Below are 20,523 nucleotides of genomic sequence, written 5' to 3'. Positions count from 1 at the left end.
ATTTCCCCGAACTCTCACCAACTTGACGGATTCAAATGGTGGGGGTGGCTTCTGAAAGTGAGTGAGTATGCCCCGACAATACGGATAACCTTCAAGTTAGTGGCATAACTATTGAGAGCCTTGAGAGCACATGACGGACTAGCTCAGAGCCGCTGCAATCGTCGCTATGTTTTCGCATCTGGATAATGTTTAAGAAGCTCCTGACATCTATCCCTAGAACTGCACATTGTGTAACACTTGCTGTTGGCATGGGGCACGGAAAATTGTTGGCCAATAACGATGTCAGTCAGTTGCTGCAAGGGCTTGGGTTTGTTATACAGGGGACACGCAACCTAGTCTCATTCTGATAACGGATTTCTTTCCACGCTGGGTGTCTGTGTGGAGTGTTGAGTGATAACTCATTCAGATACTTGGAAATGAAACCACAGTTGATTTGTGGCACGCTTGGTCGATGGACGGGTTTCCCCTGGAGTTGTCCTTGGTTAGAATAATTCTCTCCCTCCCAAGACACTGGATCTCGGCGCACGGTATCAAGCCACATTTCAAATTAAATTCCTGGAAGTTGGTAGGTTGGCCATCTGGGAAGATCCAGGGACCGAACCCTCCCCCACCAGATCGACGCGCAGTCAGACCCTGATGAACTTGGGGTTGGTTTTTCTGACCAGCCTGCCTATTCAATGTCATGGGTGTAACACAAATGATTCGATTATGGGGGGGCATTTTTGCTTTGAGCAAACTTTGACATTGTCAACCTGTTGTAAGGTGTCTAATGCAAGGCCATTATTGGGATGGGCCAATAGGAGTACTCGGACCTGAGACGTACATGGCTCCTCGTTATCTGAATGGCCAGCGTATAGAATCTCCGATGATTCAGCTGATGGTCGCTTCACGTAAATTGTTCAATAAGAAGCCTTTGGTATCTAGCGCCAAATACTCAGAGCATTGGGCTTCTGGAGAGGTTGTTTCAGTTGCAAAGATAGAGGCAGAGAAAAGCCCTGACATATTACCTGCCTCAGCTTTTTCGCAAGGTCTGACCGTCAGCCAGTCAGTGAATAGAACCACGTTGACGGACCAAAACTTCCATTATTACCAGACACAGTCTTCAAGAGGCTTGTCGCGGCACATGACCCGGAGCCCGTACCTTATGGGCCGCGCAAAAGAATGTGCTAATGTCAAGGAAATATTGCGTAGATCTGATCTGCTATTGGTGAGCCGGCACTTGACAAGGTTGGTGGAGAAAAAAAGCAGCTGAAGTGGAGAGGCTAAGGCGTAGCGCAGGTAAGATGGGCTTTCAGAGAGATCTGTGCACCCAAGGCAACCCCAGATAGGAAGTTCAGTGCACGTCAAGGTACGTGCACGTGCGGGAGGCTCGATTCCCGTCAATCAGTAAGTGGGTGGGCAGCCCCTCCCCTGCCAAGCTGGGTTTGGCTGAGGCAGGACTAACAGGAGACAGGAGGCAGGCCTTCTCCGCTGTAAGAGAAGCCTTGGGTTTTAGGCTTTTTGGTCCTCAACTCACAGCTTGCTTGAAACACCCGATCCAAGTCAATTCCGCTCGTCTCCTCTCAAGCCATTGCTCTCTGGTGCCTCCTAGCCCTTTGTCTATTGGCACTAATATTTCCGCAGACTTCGCCCCGTCGATTTAGCGCCGGGAGTATCCTCAGATCGACGTGAAGCCTCTGTCGGGAAGATCTTGAACTCTTTGGCCATCCCGAACTCATGATGACCCAGACACGGCATCACTTATTATATTTATTTGGAAGCAGACTTGCTCCCAAATATCCATTCGGCCCGCGTCTGCGTAAGCTTGCGCCCAGTCAACTCCCTTCCTTCCAGCACTACTGAAAAGGAGTGGCCCTCTTGCACCAAGACACCATTGGCATGGAACCTACCAAAACATCAGCTAGGTGGCGTCTATAAACACAACTGCATGTCTTTAGTTGCAGACATATTCTCAGGTTGATGTTGTGTGAAGGGTCAGGCTCGTATTGGTCTGTGATGTCCTCAGACCTCGTTGCCAATTTGAAGGAGGGGGCGCTGCTGGGAACAGGGGCCTTGCAATCAATTTGCGACAAGCTCCAACTTGGGCTACTCGCTCATTGAAACTCAGTCGCTGGAATCCTTAACTGAGTGCCAGTATTTCGGAGCTGCTGGCTTTGATGCCAGAGTACACAGTCGTCCTGCTCACCTGGCGACACCCACCAAAATTGAACATCAAGAGATCGGCAAATGGATACCTGCAGCGCTTACGGCGATAGACATTTGCCAAGCGAGGTTTCTTGTGATAATCTCGCGTGTGTGCGAAGCTGCAGAGCTGTCAGAGCACAGAGGGAAGCATTGGTGGCGCACAGACATACGACATCAACTTCGCTGAATAAGGAGGGTATTATACCCGAGTTGAGAACTGACCTGGCTCACTTAACGCACACTGAGTGGTTTTGCGTTCTGGCTGAACCTTGTTTTCCGACCCCGTTGCCGCATTGGGACTACCTTGCGGACTGATCAACAACTTTGCTTACCCACAATTTGATTGAAGCCAGGTTCAGCTGGGATGTTAATGGGTTTGTGTCACAATTTTTGGACTTTGCAGTTGGAGCGCAAAGGCCCCCAAGACACACCTATCAAGCCAAAATTGGCCCCATCTTGAAGATTCCCAAAATCGAACAGGAATATGAAAATCTGACTGATGATCCGCGTCTTGTCCGATTCTCAGTGCCATTTGTTCCCCAATTGGGCCAGGATATATACCGACAAAACCCGTTGACCTTTTGTAGCAACTTACTGTAATCTTTGCTTTTTGTCCCTCGCCAAATTCGGCCGACCCGCCCTGGACGTCAATGGCAAATAGATATCAAAACATGCACATATCAATCAGTAAGTGGAGAGAAGGGGTAACATCAACGAGCTGAGACGCATGTGCTGTATTTGTAACGCGCCAATTCGACATTTCGGGCACGAATAGGATTAATGGGGTACTTCAGGAACCATCAACGACTCACTGGTGGCAGCTCTAATTATTTCCAACAAAGTAGGATAGCTACAGTTGCCTGTTGAGCTTTGCTTCAAAATGTCAAAATTGCCCCTTATCGGTAAGGTATTGGCTGACTAGGTAGGTATGCTTCTATCCTCCTTATAACGGCCTACAGAATCAGAGTTTGGTACATACGATGCCGCACTGTCAATAGTTCACACTGACCAAGCCAGCTCTTTACATCTGCTGGGACTGATGCAGGAGAAAGGCCATCACTCACGTCAACTTCAATGCCCCGTGCTCATGCACCGCAACTCATGGGCCATCAAGTCTATGGCATCGGGGCCCCGGCTTTCTTGCCCTTGTGCCCCGGTCCCGGCATTCGTATCCTGACAGGGGTGACGGCCTCGTACTGTAAGCCTCACAAGCAAGAGCAATTGTATTGTTGGCTAGGTTCCTCCGCAAACCGCCATCACCGAACGCAGCTCAGTGGAGGTTGGAGCCACTATACTCTATGGCCCAGCGTACGACCTAAACTCCATAGGATCTTAGGTCGGCAAGCACCTCTCGATAGTTGTTAAAAACCATTGATGAGCTCATATTTCTTTCTGACTCTGGTTGTGAAGCCCCGCGTTATGATTTAGCCGCTCCTTTGCTGGGAAGTATCGAGAGGCTTAAATTGACACTACTCAACAATCACGCTTGCTGAAGGATTACTTGGGAAAAGCAGCTGTGTGATATTGTCCATATCATCCCTGTTGCCTCCAAGGATCTTCAGGTTTAGTTTTGATCTTGCATCCCAGTTGGCACTTATGCTGGCCCATCTTCTGCGGCCCTGGGCCAGGAATGTCTTGGCCGCTTGTCATCAACAAACTTACGTGCTGTTACTTCAGCGGTAGTCTTAGCCCACCACCGCCGGGGCAAGTCGAGAAAAGAAAAGAACACCACACAGGCAGGAGAATATACTAGGGAAAGTATTGAACACCATCGATCTCTGACCTGTCGACAACCGCTTAGGTAGCCAATGTTGCACCCAGCTTGCTCTGAGCCAATATAACATCAGGGTGGCGCTCCAACTACTTCGTTGTCACCACTCATTTTATTATCCACCATTTTAGTCGTCGGTACTCATCAGTGCTAAATCCACAAGAGACTGCATACTAGACCACCTTGGTCGGTTTAGCCTCCGACTCGATCTGAATCCCTCACACCCCCAGACACCCCCCTTTCCTGGTCCATGGCTTAGTTGCCGCTAGATACATTATCTTTAAGAGCATAGACCCTTGTCTGCGTTGACCCTAGAAGTCGATCGTCTTCGGGACCAGAGGTCAAATACATGCCAGGGACCACATTTTGATCTGGTCAGAGACCTGATCCTATTATTGTTGCTATCTTTGAGCTTGATCTTCCCTCACAACGTACTTTCACCTGCTGCCGCGCTGGGGGCTTCTTCTTCGCTGCTTTATCTTTCTGCCAGATTTAGAAAGCCCTGCTGGTCAATGTATACTTCGTTCCCCTAAAAACGGTATCACTATTACGACCCAGGCTCTTCAGCAACGTCGTCTCTAAGGACCTTCTCTATTATATGTCTTCGTCTTGTGTACCGATACTGCAAGGCACCGATACTTCTATCCAAGTGTGTCGTTCCCGACATACCACCTCTACGAAGTTTCCGGCTCCCAGTTACAGCTGGCAGAAGCTCTCGACTCAATTCGATCCGATTATCCATTCTTTTCAAGCAGTCAAATTTGTCTCACGCCTTCGAATGCTGGAAGAGTACCCAGCTAAACTCATTGCCGACAACCACAACCACTGCACCGCATACTGTCCATGGCCATCGCGATAACGTCGCAAGACTGCTCGAAACTTTATTCGTTTAGAGCTGGTAATTCGTGGGAGAGTACATCGTCCGGGTTTCCCATGATTGGCGTTATGTCTTACCATTATCCACCACTATCCCCTGCCGATAATGAGATGGGTATGCCACCCCAAGGCTTCATGCCTTCCTATACGCTTCCTTCTCAACAGCTCTCTTCAATGACGATGGTCGACCCTCATACCCCATTACTAGGCCAAGAGCGTGGTCCGGATATGAAGGGTTCATACTCAGCACCGAACAGTGCTTCCTTACTGGCTTCTGAGGCAGAAGAGCAACAGCAAAACGGGAATATGGGCGAGAAGAAAAGAAACAAACTGGGTTACCATCGTACTTCGGTGGCTTGTGGTAGGTCAAGGTCTGCCAATACATGAGTGTACTCGTCTTAACTTGTTTTCACAAGGGCACTGCCGGCGCCGAAAGATCAGATGCATCACGTCGCCCAATGATACACAAGGACGGTGTATCAACTGTATCCGTTTGAAGAAAGATTGCAGTTTCTTCCCAGTAGACCAAGCATCGATTGACGATTCGCGAGGTAAACAAACATCGAAATCTTCTACAGGTCCAAAGGGAAGCTCGGCAACCTCGTCTCCGGCAACTCCGATCAGCAATCCAGTTGAGCAGCCGAAGAAGGCAAAGCCGCCGTTTGTGCCATCTTCAAAAAGGCCTGGGCCAATTACAGTTCCCAAAATCACGGAAGTTGATGGAGCCAAAGGGTTTCCACCTCAAACAAAAGGTCCATCTATGATTATCAACTTGTCATTATGTTAAGCTAATTGAGAGTTGCAGCTTCAGGGACTTCACCTACAAATATGACACCTCCGGAAGCGGGAAACCAACATCCAACCAGCTGGATAATTACAGCGCCCGAGCAAAGTCCAACTTCGTCTTCCAATTTGAGTACTCCGTGGCATACATATGCCACAGGGTCTCCGATGAGTGCGCAATTCTCTCCATTTACCTCAGTGAACCACTCCCCATCTGGCTGGCCCCCTGGGAACTCGGAGCCAGTACCCCAGGCGGACATGGACATGGCTTGGGGTCAGTTTGCACCACCAACACGGTCCATGTCGTACGGAGGAGAGCCTCTAACCACCAACTATCCTTCCCAATACTCTTTGATGGCTCCAGGTCGACAATTCGAGCGAAGACCATCTGCTTTGTCTGATGCCTATACGACTTCTATGAGCGGTATAGTCCCTGGGTTCGATGGCTCCAATATGAACACAGCGGTCCCCTTCCCACCAAGCGCGGTGCCTGCTACCAACTACGCAACATGGAACCAAACACAGGCATATCCTGGATACACATATGTGAAAAATCAAGAGACCTACGGTGATGGTTGGTCTCATGAAAATAGCGGACAAGTCCAGCAACTTCAGGGGAACTCTGGTCAACATGTCATAAATAATGTGACCATGAATGTATATCAAACCCAATGATGATGGTCTACAGCACAGAAGATATCTTGGGCTTGTAATAGGACGATAATGGTTTATAGTGGCGGCGTTGACAGCTTGCTCAGTCTGTCTAGTGATCTGAGTAAGGCTTTAATGATATATGTATCCTATTTTGGTGTTACTCTGCTGTGTTACTGTGAACTGTTCAACGGCCTGCAGCCTTTTGAATCTAACTTGACCTCAAATCCATTTGTTGATTAAGCCCACTTGTGTGACGTGCTGCCAACACTGATGAAGACAGTAATTCTGAATGTGATACATCACAACTTATTATGCGTTTCATAAAGCTTTGACATATTACTTTACTGTGTAGCTCTAACTCGGCTGCTGTGGCATGACCTGAAAATCCACATCTGGGTTATTGGATTTGCCCCAGGTGACCTTGTAGACTAAGACTGGGTTTTAAATCTTTTATATATATATATGAAAATGCATCTATTCCTCAGACTAACATGGCTTTGCTTGGGTTCTAACAGCGACATCATCCCACCCGCCCACGTCTGTACACCTCGAGTCGAAAGTCTTGGCTTTGTTTCCGACAAGTATCCGTAGCTTAACATCTGTTTATATTCTGTCGCAACAGAGAAGCCACCACGCTGAGTGGATGAGTCCTTGATGGGTATTTGCCATGCATAGCTATGACCAATTCACCCTATCTTGACATCAGGTTCTGGAAGGTGTTCTTCTTTCCTAGTATCAAGCTTCCGTCATGTCTTCAATAAGTATAGACCATTTTTCCTGAGTGCCTGAGCTGGTATGTAAATAGAAGGATATGGAAAATATCAAGCACTTCAACATAACATCATATCTTGTTCGAGGCTCGTAGGTGGTGGCAGTCTCCCCGTCCTTTCTAGGTAGCTTTCCCATTGGCGTTTATCTGGCACGGAACCTAGCCAGACGAGACAGAGCGCATATAACGGAACAACCCATCCAATAAACAAGCCTTGGGTTTTAGTAAGGTGCCATTGTCAGTCCAGAAAATCGGGAGAGCAAGAGCTGAGATGAACCAAGAGAAGCCCAGGGTCACAGCGGCCCAACGCATGGTGTGGTCTGCCATTCCAGGGTCTTTTTCACTGAACGGGGAGACACCAGGCAGCATTTTCGTCTTTATCTGAAATTGGCGACCGTAGTGCACTATCGGATGGCGGAAGTTCTTGACGATGAGCTTTTGGATGAGGTAGAGACATCAGGCGAAGCAGCCTCTCATACAGATTTCGCCTACGCAAGTTGCCAGACACTCCTCCATAATTTATTTCAGGAAGTTGATATTGATGGATGAAGTTTATAGTGTTGTAGAACGATTCGTTTACTTGGTAACGGTCGGAGGAGTGTGTGTTTCCCCCTAGGATCTCCAGGGGCTCGGCGGTTGAGGGATGTGAATTGTTGAAGCAAGCATATAGAAACTCATGAATGATGACCCAACTCATTATTTTAATAATATTTAAGTACTGCATAGTCAGGTGATCAGAAAGTTACAGGCAGAGTTGAAGTAATTCATGAGTTCGTAGTAAAGTTAAACTTTACAATCAATTAATCGCCATCCCCTGTGGGAAAACATATGATTATTAGCGTAATTATCTAGAGTAATTATTAGATAGAGGTAAGTACTTATGCTGCCTGAAATTGTATAGAAAATATAATGTTCTTTCTGATGCGTTGCCTTGATCTATCTTACTGGGATGTTGACAAGATTTGCACAAACTTGATACCATTACTTAAGATCTACTAGACGGGTATCATCAAAATCTACTCTCAGTATTGGGAAAACTATGGATCTTCCCCATCATTATATCCTCAACAGCTAGAGTAATAGTTCATTATCATGTATTCTCAAGACAGGTGAGAGCCAATCCACTCTTTTTCCTTCACTTTGAGTGTAAGGACCTAGGCACACCGGAGAGGATTGAGTCGCAAGCAGCAGGCAGAAGGGGAGTAGATTATCTGCTTCAAATGTGCAAGGTATTATTATCCTGTGAAGAATCTGAGAAAGTCTCAAGATATCCCGGCGTCGTGTTGCATGGATGGCAGTTCCTGACAAGAGAGTGCAAAACCAGGCCTTATGAAACGAGACGCCATGTCAAAACCATCAAAGTTATATACGCACTCAGGCTCAGCATGGTCAGCAACAACACACTGTTCCCACTCGTCCTGAATTTCCGCTTCAGTGACCCGTCCGCGGATTCAGAAGTAAAGAACTGGTTCTGGCCTTCATATCGGCGGTAAATGGCTACTAACATCACTGCAACTCCATATACAGCGAAAAGGGCGCCGATGGCATAGAACTCTTCGGTGAAGACTTTGAGGATGATAAGGGCGAATGAGAACTGGCCGAGAGCTGTGCGGACATAGGCACCTTCGAAGGTACGCTGAGCTGCTCTGATCTCAACGAGCCTGTACATGTCAGCAATTTGCATCATCTTTCTCTCGTTCCTTATAGACTGCGAACAATAACATGTTTTGGTTCTAACACGAGATGGAATATGTATTGTTGGACAGAGTAAATCCTGTCTCAGTGGTACTGCACTTACTCTTGTGTCGTTAATACAACTGAGCGTGCCCTATGAAGACGAAGGTGAAATTGATCACCGGGGTGAGGCTAAATTCAAGAAACATTCTCAGCATCAAATATATAAACCTCAAATTCGGCCACCAACCTGGAACATGGTAAGCGTATTGCCGCCTGAGAGAATGCGAGCAACAATCCCGCATGCAATTATATGAGAGTTCCTGAGCGTTGTGTACAATGGAGTGTAGGTGGATTAGCGATTATAGTCCCGAGTTTCACGAAGATGCAATTCAGTCTTGTTCTTGCGCGAGTATGAAAGAGCTGAGGTTGATGAGACCAATTCCGGTTTAGCGGCTGGGAAATGACATGGGTGCCGCTCATCCCATGTCGCGGTCACGGGTAGGCACACTCCTTGAAGCACTTGACCAGTTCATTCTCGACTTTATTGTTATTAGGTACGATGAAATTAGGTGGGATTTGAATACTACACGTCAGGGCCGATGGATAAAAAGCGCACATGAGAAGGCTGGTTATGTTATGTCTATTGGATGTTAGCTCAATAGGTAGTTGTCTTATTCATGTTGTACGATGTAATCGGAACCATCGCGTGAATCATATATCACGTGCATATTTAAGCATTCATCTATCTCTTTAAGCGGCATAAGGCTCCGGCAGGTCACTCGCCCCACATTGCTTACTAACAACACTAGTACCTGCGGGGTACGTGAAGTTCTCGTCAGACAGCTTCTTCATTCAACACAGCCAAAATCGTCAAAATCCTCATATAAATTGACCCTAACGCATCTTAATTAAAACGATGAGCTCCCAAGAGATACCTGATTATATAGATAATCACAGCTTTAATACCCCGCCTTTGAGGGCGGCTGATGACCCTACCGGCGTGCCTAATTTTCCGCCCGAAGAGGGCTGCGGTGATGATTTTCAACCTTTCAACCTAGAATATCGTGATTTCAAGATCAACCCTCTACCCAAGGAACCACTTAAATTATTCCAGCTTTTCATACCTATTTCCCTTATACAGTCATAGATTAAATACACCAATAGCTAGGTCACTCACTTACTTGAAAATGGCATTATTAACAACTAGAATACCCCCCTTTCCAAACAGTCCCGCATTCTCAAGTGGGAAGGCATCTCCACCGCAACAGCTTATGTATGGCTTGGGGTCCTTATTTACCTAGGAATTCATAGGGAAATATCAATCAAAGACCATTAGAAGTCCCCTAGCCTAGGAGATCAGCGCCCTCTTCACTCAATCATCAAGTTCATGCCATTACGGAAGTTCGAGCTAATCACGAGGTATTTCCGCACTTTTAACTACACCAAGCTCGATATGAGGGATAAGAGCGACCTTCCAAAGACCTTCCAAGCAGCTAAAGAGTGGTCTAATCACATACAAAGCATATCTATCAAGCTCTATTCTCCAGGGACTAACCTCACTATAAATGAGTGTATAATCCCTTTTACAGGCAGATCAAAAGAGACAACAGTCATCAAGAATAAACCCACGCCCGTAGGGTTCAAAGTCTAGGTTATCGCCCAACAGGGCTTCTTTCTGCAGTGGCTTTGGCACGTGAAGGCATCACCATACAAGGCTGTTATAGTCGAGCTACCTACACCAACGCCATATGGCAAGAAGGGAAAGCTACGGACCGAGATTCCTCTCAACAATACACAAAGCGTCGTGGTTTACCTACTAAAAAGGCTATCAACGCAGACACATCACGTCTTCACGGATAACCTCTTCTCGTCGCCGCAGCTCTTCCGCCTTCTTCGGCAGCTTGGCCACGGTGCCACAGGCACGGCACGCCCTAACTGCGGCATCACCACCAAGATAAAGCATATAAAAGAGACCGGAAAAGCTCCTAACAGTATAGCTTTGCAATATAATAAGGTATATTTAATCCCGACACAAGATAAACAGGTATAGATAGCTTTACCTGTATTTCCCTTACTAATTTGTCCTTTTCCTTGCTCCCTAGGTCATCCAAATCGCTTGGAAAGATAGCAGCATCATGCTCTTCCTTTCAACTATGCTTAGCAGAGCCCCTCACAAGCGCATACCAAAAAAGAGGAAAAAGCCCGCCAAAAGAGGCACAAAGGCAGAGTCACAGCGCCTGCAGCAGGTCTTCAATAGTGATAGCTTCAAGATAATCCCTATTCCTACTATTGCCGCTCAGTATAACGATAAAATGAATCACGTTGACCGCGGCGATCAGATACGGTCTTATACAACATATCAGCACCGATTCCGGTGCAGTCCTTAGCAAGCGTTACTTTGGTCTTTCCTCCTTAAAGTCGCACTTGCGAATAGCTTCATTTTACAGAAGAAAACACGGCAGCCTCATTAGAAGCCCTATAGCACGCTTAAAGCTTAGAAGGAGTGCATTTATAATGCCATTTTTAACAGATACGCAACTAAAAGTCATATAAGGAAGAGAGGCCATACAGGAATAGAAGAAGATATCGAGGATACAGAAGCACAGCAAATTCACCTACAAAGAGATATCAATCATGTCCATCGGGGCATACATTCAAGCTGCCTAGCTTGCAAAGGCTTCCGGCAGGGTCAGGCCCGACCCTTTAAAAGGAAGAAGGAAAAAGGAGGTTATCTCCAGCCGATATCAGGAAATGAACGAAGGGTGCAGACCGTGTACGGCTGCAAAGTATGTGATGTAGCTATTTGTAACACGGCTGACTGCTAGTACTTCTATCACACGCAAATTTAGGTGTGTGAGAATGTACTTCAAGTAGCGCTCATTTTGATAGGTCCTATACCCCTGTCGTGACCCCGCCGGAGCTTTATGCCGCCTGAAGAGATAATACGTAAACCCAATCTTTGAGTATCATTTATAAGCCAAGAGAAACCAAATCTGACAAGGATGATACAGTCCCATTCATTGCGACTCTACGGCTACCATAGAAGAACTGAAGCTTCATCGTTTGTTTTTGAGTGCACTGCCACATATTCGATCCACAACCTCATATCCTTTACACAGCAACTAAACAAGCTTTTGGGCTCTGACGCCTTTTAATATGACATGCACAGCCTCAAGCTTAGGCTCGGGATTTAATTGCTTGGCCTCGGTCATGCAGTTCGTCGACTTGGCCCCCATCCAATCCATCGCGATTTCGGCCTCTTCAGGTTGCGCAATGGTTGCCCAATCAGGAACGCAACGCAACAAATGACAGGACCGCGCAGATAAAAATGGAGAACACTGGAGAGCAGTTATATTTCCAAGACTCTTAACGTCACATTTGGGTCATTGTCTATCGACGGGTTTGGTCTAGGTTATCGCTTTCAGCCTTGAAGGGTCAGCCCATGCGATCCACCGACGAGACAACGATACTAATAATGTCACAATGTTAAATCAGGCGAAACGGTCGCATTTAAACTATGCTGGTCCGTCTATCGGGCGCGCAACAATACAACCTCACGTGGTCTCAAGTATGCTTTTACGGAATCAAGGGTAAATAAAGCGGAATTAACTGCGAGACAACTGATGTGATCGACAACGACTCTAATAGCTTTATGCAATGCATCGACTGTGATCTGTGATCTCCAACAGTTGTCAGGCCCTGACAGGCTCATGCATGCACAGCACCCGGGAGGCTGTGTTTTGTAGCGACTTTTGGCCTCAGCCTCGAGACAAAGTGGAAAAACTAAGAGCCACACAAGAAGAACTGAAGCTTGCCAGTTCAATGTTTCAAATGGATGCCTGGAAACTAAGATGGTCGGGCAACAAGCAATGCTGTTTAAACGGGAGCTTGTGCCTTGCTACTGAGACAAGTCTCAGATCGGCAGTGACATCAAGAAAACCCTACAGGGCTGGTGAGAGTGTTTGGTGCGACACGACGCATAGAGACTGTTCGCAATCAGGTAACCGTCCTGCCTCCTCGAGGTCGAACAAAGACCGGCAGCGCCGCAATATCATCACACACAATATACTCGAACTGCAAACTCGGAAATAGAAAAATGCCTTGAGACTTGTCTTCAAGTTCCTGAATGGCCAAGTGATGGACGAGCTGGAACAAGGGTTCATAATGGGGCGTGGGGCTTGGTGAATGCGCCTCGGCAACAGAGCCCCCATTGAGAATGCCTCGTCGAGATGGATGGTCATGCAGAGCACGATAGAGGAATACTAGTATCCAGTGCTGTATGTCAGTGCTCGGTTCAAGTATCGCAGCATCAGTTAATACCAAAATTCATAGACATCAAACAACCGTTTCCCCGACGGCCCGCCTATTGGCAAACGAGTCCCCATCCACAACCCTGCAGCTGGGCGCTCCTCCACTCCTCCTCCTCCAACAAATGCATCACACAAGCGCCAGATTAAAGAGACTGGGGACAAGGAACCAGGCCCAGACTGTACTGTATGTCACGCCTGCGCCTACAACGCCCCTCGTTCTGTTCTCGACCCTACATGTATGTACTGTACCAACTACCGCACGATCTTACCGCCTTGGTCTGGATTTCTCTTAATCAAGACGCCGGCTCTGACTGATCAAGCCTCACTTCTGTTTGGTTCTGCCACAATCTCTTCTTGTCTGCCCTCCGGTCTGCCTTTGGCTGCACTTTGTCTTGTACCTGGACGGCCGCCAATTTGCCTGTACCATTTTGTCTCCATTTCAATCGCGAGCCCCTCCTGCGATCATATCGTAACCAACAGCTTACAGTAACACACCTTATACGTTCTAATCTGTAAAGCGCGAAGCTGCCTCGTCGCTCGGGTCCTGGACAGTTCACCACTTCAGTCCTCCTTGAATCTGCACGCCACAATCCCGCGCCGATCTCAAATCTTGTGCATTTGATACATGAGCTCTGGAGCTGTTGCCCATTGGATTTGATAACCTGGGCTAACTATAGCATCTGGCATAGGTACCGTGCCTTTTAGCTGCGGTACTAAGCAGGGGGCACCCCTAAGCGCTCTTTGATCCGCTTTCGCGCGCAACGCCGCGTTCCAACTTCAGCCCTCTCCCCCTCCTCTCTCTTCTCTTTCACATTTCTTGATCAAGGGATACTACACTGCAATCCTTCGCTTGTTGTTCTCAAATCTCCCGGTAGACTCTGTTTCCCCTGTTCATGAGGCGTAACGGCCCGTGGGATCTCAACGGCATTTATTCTGCAGCTCCGATAGTTCCTCACTGGAGCCGATCCACTTCACTTCTCTACGGTATCACCTCGAAGGCTATGTTCCCTAGCCTGTGATCTGACTCCGGGAGCTCGCCCAGTCAAGGTCCACCTGTTGCATATATACTTCAGCTCCTCCCTGCACTTGATAGCAACCATGGCTTCGACATTTGATGTGCCACCCGCCAGTCTTCATGACAAGGATAATCGCCCTGCTCAACCCTTCCCTACCTCGAACCAGCAAGCACCAACCTCAGCCTTCAACTCGAATCAACTGCCACCCACATTGTCGCGTGTGGATAGCGACTCACTCTCTCCGATCAACTACCTCGAGACACCCGATTCCACCTCCAGCTTGAGTCACTGCCAAGCCAGTGACTTCAGTGATCTAGACGACGACCCTTTCTTTGGTGCCGACTTCAACGCTGATGGAGGTGCTCCCAACTTCCTGGAGCAGGACTTGAACGGACTGGACCAGTCCTTTACTCCAGGCCTTATGCCAGATAAAGACGTGGACTCTGGCACATATCCATTGACGCCTGAGCAGACGGCATCTGTGCATGCTACACCACCTAAGGGTGATCTCTCATACGCTATCAAAGGATCTGCACCATCGGAACTCCCCAACTGTATCTCACCCCAAGAGATTCAAAAACGATTCAACCCTCACCCAATTAACACACAGACGTCTGAGTTGACACCCAGTCACAGTAGCAGCTGCCGATCTAGTGAGGACGGCCTTGTACCAGGTGTCGCTACCATGACGAGCCCTCGTGTTACTGTCTCTATGTGGGGCAACCATAATGAGACTCTCGTTCATACCTCCGTTGAGCGCAGCTTTGAAGACAGCCCCACCACGGTCCGCGGCGGTTTTGAGTCTGCTGGAGATTTAATATCTTCTGGAGACAACTCATCTACCCGTGACTCTGCTGGTAGATGGCAGCAGAACCCACTAACAGGCCAATCTGGTCTTGACCCCAACAATCGCCCCTCCAACGAAGTGCCAAGCATTAATGAGCTCGCAGCTCGTCGAGATGATGATGAACGTAAAGAACTTGTGGGGGATTGGCTGGCCGATAAGATGAACGACCTTTCGGTGAAGCCAGATGACAACTCGCGAGACCAAATCAACGAACTGGACAGCCAACGAGACGATCCACATGACCATGTGATTCCCTTTGGCCGGGAGACTGAGAATAAGTTCATTCCCGGCCAGACCTACTACCGTGACCAGGGCGAAATGAGTCAACAAGACCGCGACATCATCGCTGCTAATCGTAACTGGGCTGACGCACCTATGTTCCCTTCTATCAGCCGCGGAGAACCGGGAAGAAACCAACCTGAGTCATCAGCTGCTGCCATGGAGAGATTTGAGAGGATGTATCGTGATACCGATTCCATTTTGTCGAGAGCAGCAACATGGGGAACCCGACGGCGGAGTCTCCCTAGTGTCTTCGATCTTGATATGGCCGACGGCACCAGTGGTGGTATCCTGAAGAAGCTCTCAAGCAGCCGAGAGAGCAGGTCAAGCAAACCAGGAAGTCTCCTTAGAGATCTTCGAGGACTGGTACGGCGACCTAGCGCGTCTCGTCTCAAGCGTACTCTCAGCAGTGGTAACGACGAGGAGAGCTTACCAAGTAGTGAGGGTAGAGGGAGCCAAGATTCGAAGCGCGATAGTATTTCCAAGCGAGGAGACAGCGTCTCTCACCTTGCACCACCAAACCGCATGGGTAGCTGGGGCAAGAAGCCTATGCCTTCTATCAACACGGCTATTGCTTCCATGGGGAGCAATATCGCGTCCATTGGAACTACGCATGCTCGAAGCGGCTCTGTTAGTGGCAGCGGCACCCCTGGCGGTTCCATCACATCACCAAAGAGCCCCTTTAGTGGTCTTTCAGTGAAAAAGTCGATACGCCGCCCCCGAAGCAAATCCGAACTTCCCAAACCTACCCCAGCTGGCATGCAGACAGAAAGCCATCCCACTCTCGTATCGATGTGGAAGCGTGAGACAGGAGGCCCCCCTGTAGCAGCCCTAGCAAAAACCAAACATGCCGACTTGGATGATGAAGATGACGACGACGACGATTTCAGCGATGAAGCTGATATGAGGACGAACCCCAATGTCATTGACAACATCACCCCTAATCTTGAAGGGTTCCAGCAACACATCATTGACCTGAACCCTGGCCTGGCAACTACCAACACCTTTCTGGTTGATCGCATCGCATACCACCAGGTTCAACGATACAAATACTTACTGAAGAACAAGGTTGCTCATATCGGTCTTGGTGCTGCATGCAACTCCGGAATCATGTGCGTTTCTAGAGGCGGCTCTGCTACATTGTTGGACCAGAATAAGAACGTACGAGAGCTAGACCCCCTTTCATCCCCAAACGATGAGGATGATGGATCTCCAGTCGAAGGTGCTATCAATACCGAGAGCTTCCCTCAAGATATTCCAATGCCTCCAACTTCTCACCTTCCAGCTGAGTTTGAGTGCCGACTTTGCTTCGCTGCCAAGAAGTTCATGAAACCATCTGACTGGACTAAGCACGTCCATGAGGATGTTCAGCCCTTCACTTGCACATGGGACAAATGCCCCGGGCCAAAGATGTTCAAGCGCAAAGCCGATTGGGTCCGACACGAAAACGAAGGACATCGACAGCTTGAGTGGTGGACTTGCGATGTTGAAGCCTGTCACCACCAGTGTTACCGTCGTGATAACTTCCTTCAGCATCTTGTTCGAGAGCACAAGTACCCTGAGCCAAAGGTCAAGAGCAAAGCTGCCGTCAAGAAGGCGGGCGGCTCTGAGCCTACATGGCAAAAGGTTGAACAGTGTCACCACGAGACTACGAAGAAGCCACACGATGAGCCTTGCCGTTTCTGTGGAAAGACATTCCCGACATGGAAGAAATTGACGGTCCATCTGGCCAAGCATATGGAGCAGATATCATTGCCCGTACTCCGACTGGTAGACGCAAAGGCCAGTGACCTCAGCGCAGACACTGTTATTAGCCCAGTACAGGACCCTCCCCCACGCAACATATTGACTACGCCTATTGATCAGACCAATATGCCGATGCAATATCCCCTGGGAGGTCAACACCAACAGATTCCACAAGCAACACCACAGATCTATCAGAACCACAACCAGAACCAGATGGCGTATCCTGTGATGCCAACGGAGCCCTACCACCAACAGCAGCAGCAGCAAGGGTTCTACACTGACCAGTATACGAACGCTGGCAACGTCACCCACAACTTTCCCTCGGCACATGCAGAGATGGGAATGCATCCGATGAACCACCAGAGCTTTAACGCTGCACCTATGCAGGAAATGGCAGCGAGCAGTGCTGGCTACCAGCAAAATGCAAATGCCTTTATGATGCCCAGTAATGGGTTAGAGACATATAACCAGATGAACCCCCTAGGGCTTCAAAGCCATGGAATGCCCATGGGGCAAATGGTATATGACGGGATTACAGACCCTTCGAGTGGAAATGGGAGCCCTTTCAGCGGACAAGGATCCATGTCTCCTTACTCTCATTCCCCAAATCTGAATGCCAACACTGGTAACGGTATGTGGGGTGATAGACGCATGGCCGGATACCAGTAAGAATGGCCACTATACCGGCAGTTCGGATGTCTATTCCTATTTATGAAGGCGTTTTGTGTTCTTGAAAACACACATACGACATGCTATATTGTCCAATCATGAATGAAAAGGGGAGGATGAGAAAAATGTATTCTTGGGTACCATGATGATTCTTACGGCAACGAATTTGTTTTTACAGGCGATAGCCTTGTTTCTTTTCTTGTTCTTCCTGAATGAATAGACGAGGGCTTGCTGTTTCGTCGACGGGGGTGCGTTGAAGGATGATGGGATGGATATCCTGATGTGGAGCGACTGATATTGGAGGATTATGAGGTGAACAAGAGAAGGAAGGGATCGGAACAGGATACGGCGTCTGGATACAGCACTTATGAATGCAAATAGTCTTTCTTGACTCTCTGATCTGCAACTTGGCATTTCTAAATATACCAGATATATGACATATTTCTTGGTCAAGATGGAGGCTCAGCGGAGGCCGCCCTTTCCGTGAGCAAAGTGATTACGAGTCCCTGGGTCTGGCAGTCCGCATCTAGCAGGGTAAAAGATGGAGCGAGGGCAAAGCTAAGCTTTTGGATTCAAAAGGGGTGCAGGGTGGGTGCCGAGGAACGTGGCTTGGAGGATCAAGGGCCAACACACGCAGTGGGGAATGTTGAATAATAGTTGAGCACGGTAAGGGAGGGATATCGTGTATTATAATGCACTAAGTGTTTGAGATTGATGGCGTTAAAATCAATATGGTTCTCATTTCCACGACAATGGGTCAAGTAGGATTTGAGAATTCAATTTACCGCTCTTTACTGTTCCTCAATGAGCATGATTCTCTTATCTTTTGTTTCTCTCTTAATTTAATTTCTTGCGCCGCTTCATGGGAAGCAATTGCCATCGCCAGGGATTTAATGCTAGTAACTGGGATACTCGGATTACCGAGATTTGCAATGGCCTGGTCGCGTGAACATTCTAGGCTCGGCAGGAGAACGATGAGTTTGGCTTGTTAGGGTATGGGAATCTGTTTCTATCTATGGTATAGAATTGTAATAACTTGGCGGTGATTGAGCTGGGGAGGCTATATTGGTGGTTCATCAAAGATCCATGGAGTGGCAGATTGAGGTCAATGCTTCTTGCTAAAAGTCACCGTTTTTGAACTTGTGAATTAGTGACGACGATCATGAATTCAAGATTGTGTAACCTTTCTTCTTTGTGTGACCTGAATTAGTGGTGACATTTTGTGAGACGATTGAGTTTTGGGTCGTGTGTTAGTCGACACATAAAACATAGGGTCCCTTAGCTGTGGGACACTCTGGGACGTGATTTGTGTGGAAAGTTACACCTGCAGAATCGAGCGGATGAAGGGTGAAGCGATGGATTGTTAACGTTCGCAGAACGCAGGCCATTCCTTGCACTCTGTACAGACTTGTGCAAAGTGAGTATGTGACGCTTGGACAGTCATGATATGGGATGGTTCATAAATCCTGGCCAGAAGAACCCAAGGTTCCACTTTGGTTGTTGCTTGTGCAAACATTGGCTCCAGACTGGTGGACGATCGATCTTCGTCAGCTGAGTAGCGAGACAGTGGGAGAGATTTATCGATCGATAGTAGCATTTGTGTTATGTGTCCGTAGTGTAAGTTTGTTGTATGTGTAAAGGAGGCTGACGATGGTGGAGATAGTATCTCTATTATTAGTTCTCAGCTTCCAACCTCAGCAATTCAGTCCAACAACTGCCCAAAGAGCCGTGAAAACCCTTCATTAAACGATTTGTTTCTAGACACACGATGAATGCATATTCACACGCATTCTTGTACACAAAACATACTGGACCGAACCTGTTCTCAACCAAGTTTTTCGACCTCAACTGGCTGGTTTCAGAAGAAGCTGGGGTTGACGTTAGCTTGGCCCGAGACTGGTCAGCCACCCGCGAGGGAAACCCCTGCAGCAACAAGCTTGGCCTCCGTTAATTGTCCGTGATTGGGTGGCCAACACCGCTGGAATAAACCTCATCCACTAAGTTTCCAGCGGACCACTAAAAAGCCCCTGGCCCCTGGCATAGATGGGTCTGGGATCTGGGATGGGTGGTCTCAGGGGTTCAACTTCTTTTTGGCGTGTGGTTCGATGGAAGAGGAAGTGGATGGGATCCGTCTCATGGATGATTCAGAGTGCCCACTGAGAATTGTGATTTGGGGACTTTGGAGGGGACCCTGCACGCTAAAGAGTTGGAGAGACTCCTGGCGTGAGGCTCTGTAGAGCACTTTCTCCCCCAATACCATCTGGAAGCCGTGAGGTCCAGGGCGTCGCTTCAACTTCGTCACCCCCTTCTTGTCCACTCCAAACCTTGCATCTCCTTGGCTTCCTTGCTCGTCTCGTCCATCCTTTCTCCTCTTGGGGCTTTCTCCTCTTTTTTACTCGCATCTTTGCCTTTTGACTTTGTTCTATTCCTTCCCTCTTCTCCCTCTTCCTACTCTCATCGTCTCATATCTCTCTATTTGTTGCATTATAATCTCAAATAAACAAGAAGCGTCTCTGTTTTTTCTTTCCAACTCTCACACTCTCTATTGTTTTGTCAACTATCTGATTTTGCCGTCCGAACAAGGACATGCTGCTTCCTTTGCGGCATTGTCGACTATTAGCCTCTCATTTCAGCGTCACATAGACAGAAAACACCAAACCAACTACGAACAACCAACAAAATTAGACTCGACGACGACCTCATTACGTCTCCCAAAAAGACTCTGGTCTCACGATACGAAACACCCCCGAACGACTTTAACGCCGGCACGTTGGACATTCACGGGTTTTCAGGCAATTCGTTGCCCCTTATCTTCTCTTCTTTCCAGGTTGATCCTCGGCCTACTTCTGTGCGCGTGCTTGCACTGCTTTGCCGACACCTTTGAGATATCTTCTTGATCTCTGACATTCATTGTTCTCTTTCCAAATTGTTTCTCTATCTTC

At 48.0% G+C, this 20,523-nt stretch overlaps 3 protein-coding genes across 3 annotated transcripts; 2 read left to right on the top strand and 1 right to left on the bottom strand.

The window, feature by feature from the left end:
* Positions 1 to 4,798: 4,798 nt before the first annotated feature.
* BKA55DRAFT_498290 (uncharacterized protein) lies at positions 4,799 to 6,289 on the top strand (the record flags this gene model as incomplete). Its single annotated transcript, XM_046186534.1, has 3 exons — positions 4,799 to 5,192; positions 5,248 to 5,583; positions 5,637 to 6,289. The coding sequence occupies 3 exons, from the start codon at positions 4,799 to 4,801 to the stop codon at positions 6,287 to 6,289; spliced, it is 1,383 nt and encodes a 460-aa protein (XP_046056791.1).
* A 1,911-nt stretch (positions 6,290 to 8,200) lies between these two features.
* BKA55DRAFT_31320 (uncharacterized protein) lies at positions 8,201 to 9,074 on the bottom strand. Its single transcript, XM_046185648.1, has 3 exons — positions 8,962 to 9,074; positions 8,836 to 8,903; positions 8,201 to 8,698 (listed from the first exon to the last, which is right to left on the bottom strand). The coding sequence occupies exons 1-3, from the start codon at positions 8,968 to 8,970 to the stop codon at positions 8,365 to 8,367; spliced, it is 411 nt and encodes a 136-aa protein (XP_046056790.1). The 5' UTR covers positions 8,971 to 9,074; the 3' UTR covers positions 8,201 to 8,364.
* A 5,048-nt stretch (positions 9,075 to 14,122) lies between these two features.
* Positions 14,123 to 17,581, top strand: BKA55DRAFT_497125 (uncharacterized protein; the record flags this gene model as incomplete). The annotated part of the gene is made up of 1 exon (XM_046186437.1): positions 14,123 to 17,581. The coding sequence occupies one exon, from the start codon at positions 14,123 to 14,125 to the stop codon at positions 17,579 to 17,581; it is 3,459 nt and encodes a 1,152-aa protein (XP_046056789.1).
* Positions 17,582 to 20,523: the final 2,942 nt, after the last annotated feature.

Source organism: Fusarium redolens (assembly GCF_020744475.1).
Source record: "Fusarium redolens strain MPI-CAGE-AT-0023 chromosome Unknown BKA55scaffold_1, whole genome shotgun sequence".
NCBI classification, from domain to species: Eukaryota; Fungi; Ascomycota; class Sordariomycetes; order Hypocreales; family Nectriaceae; genus Fusarium; species Fusarium redolens.
The sequence above is the reverse complement of the archived record's forward strand: the minus strand, read 5'-3'. Positions and strand labels throughout refer to the sequence as shown.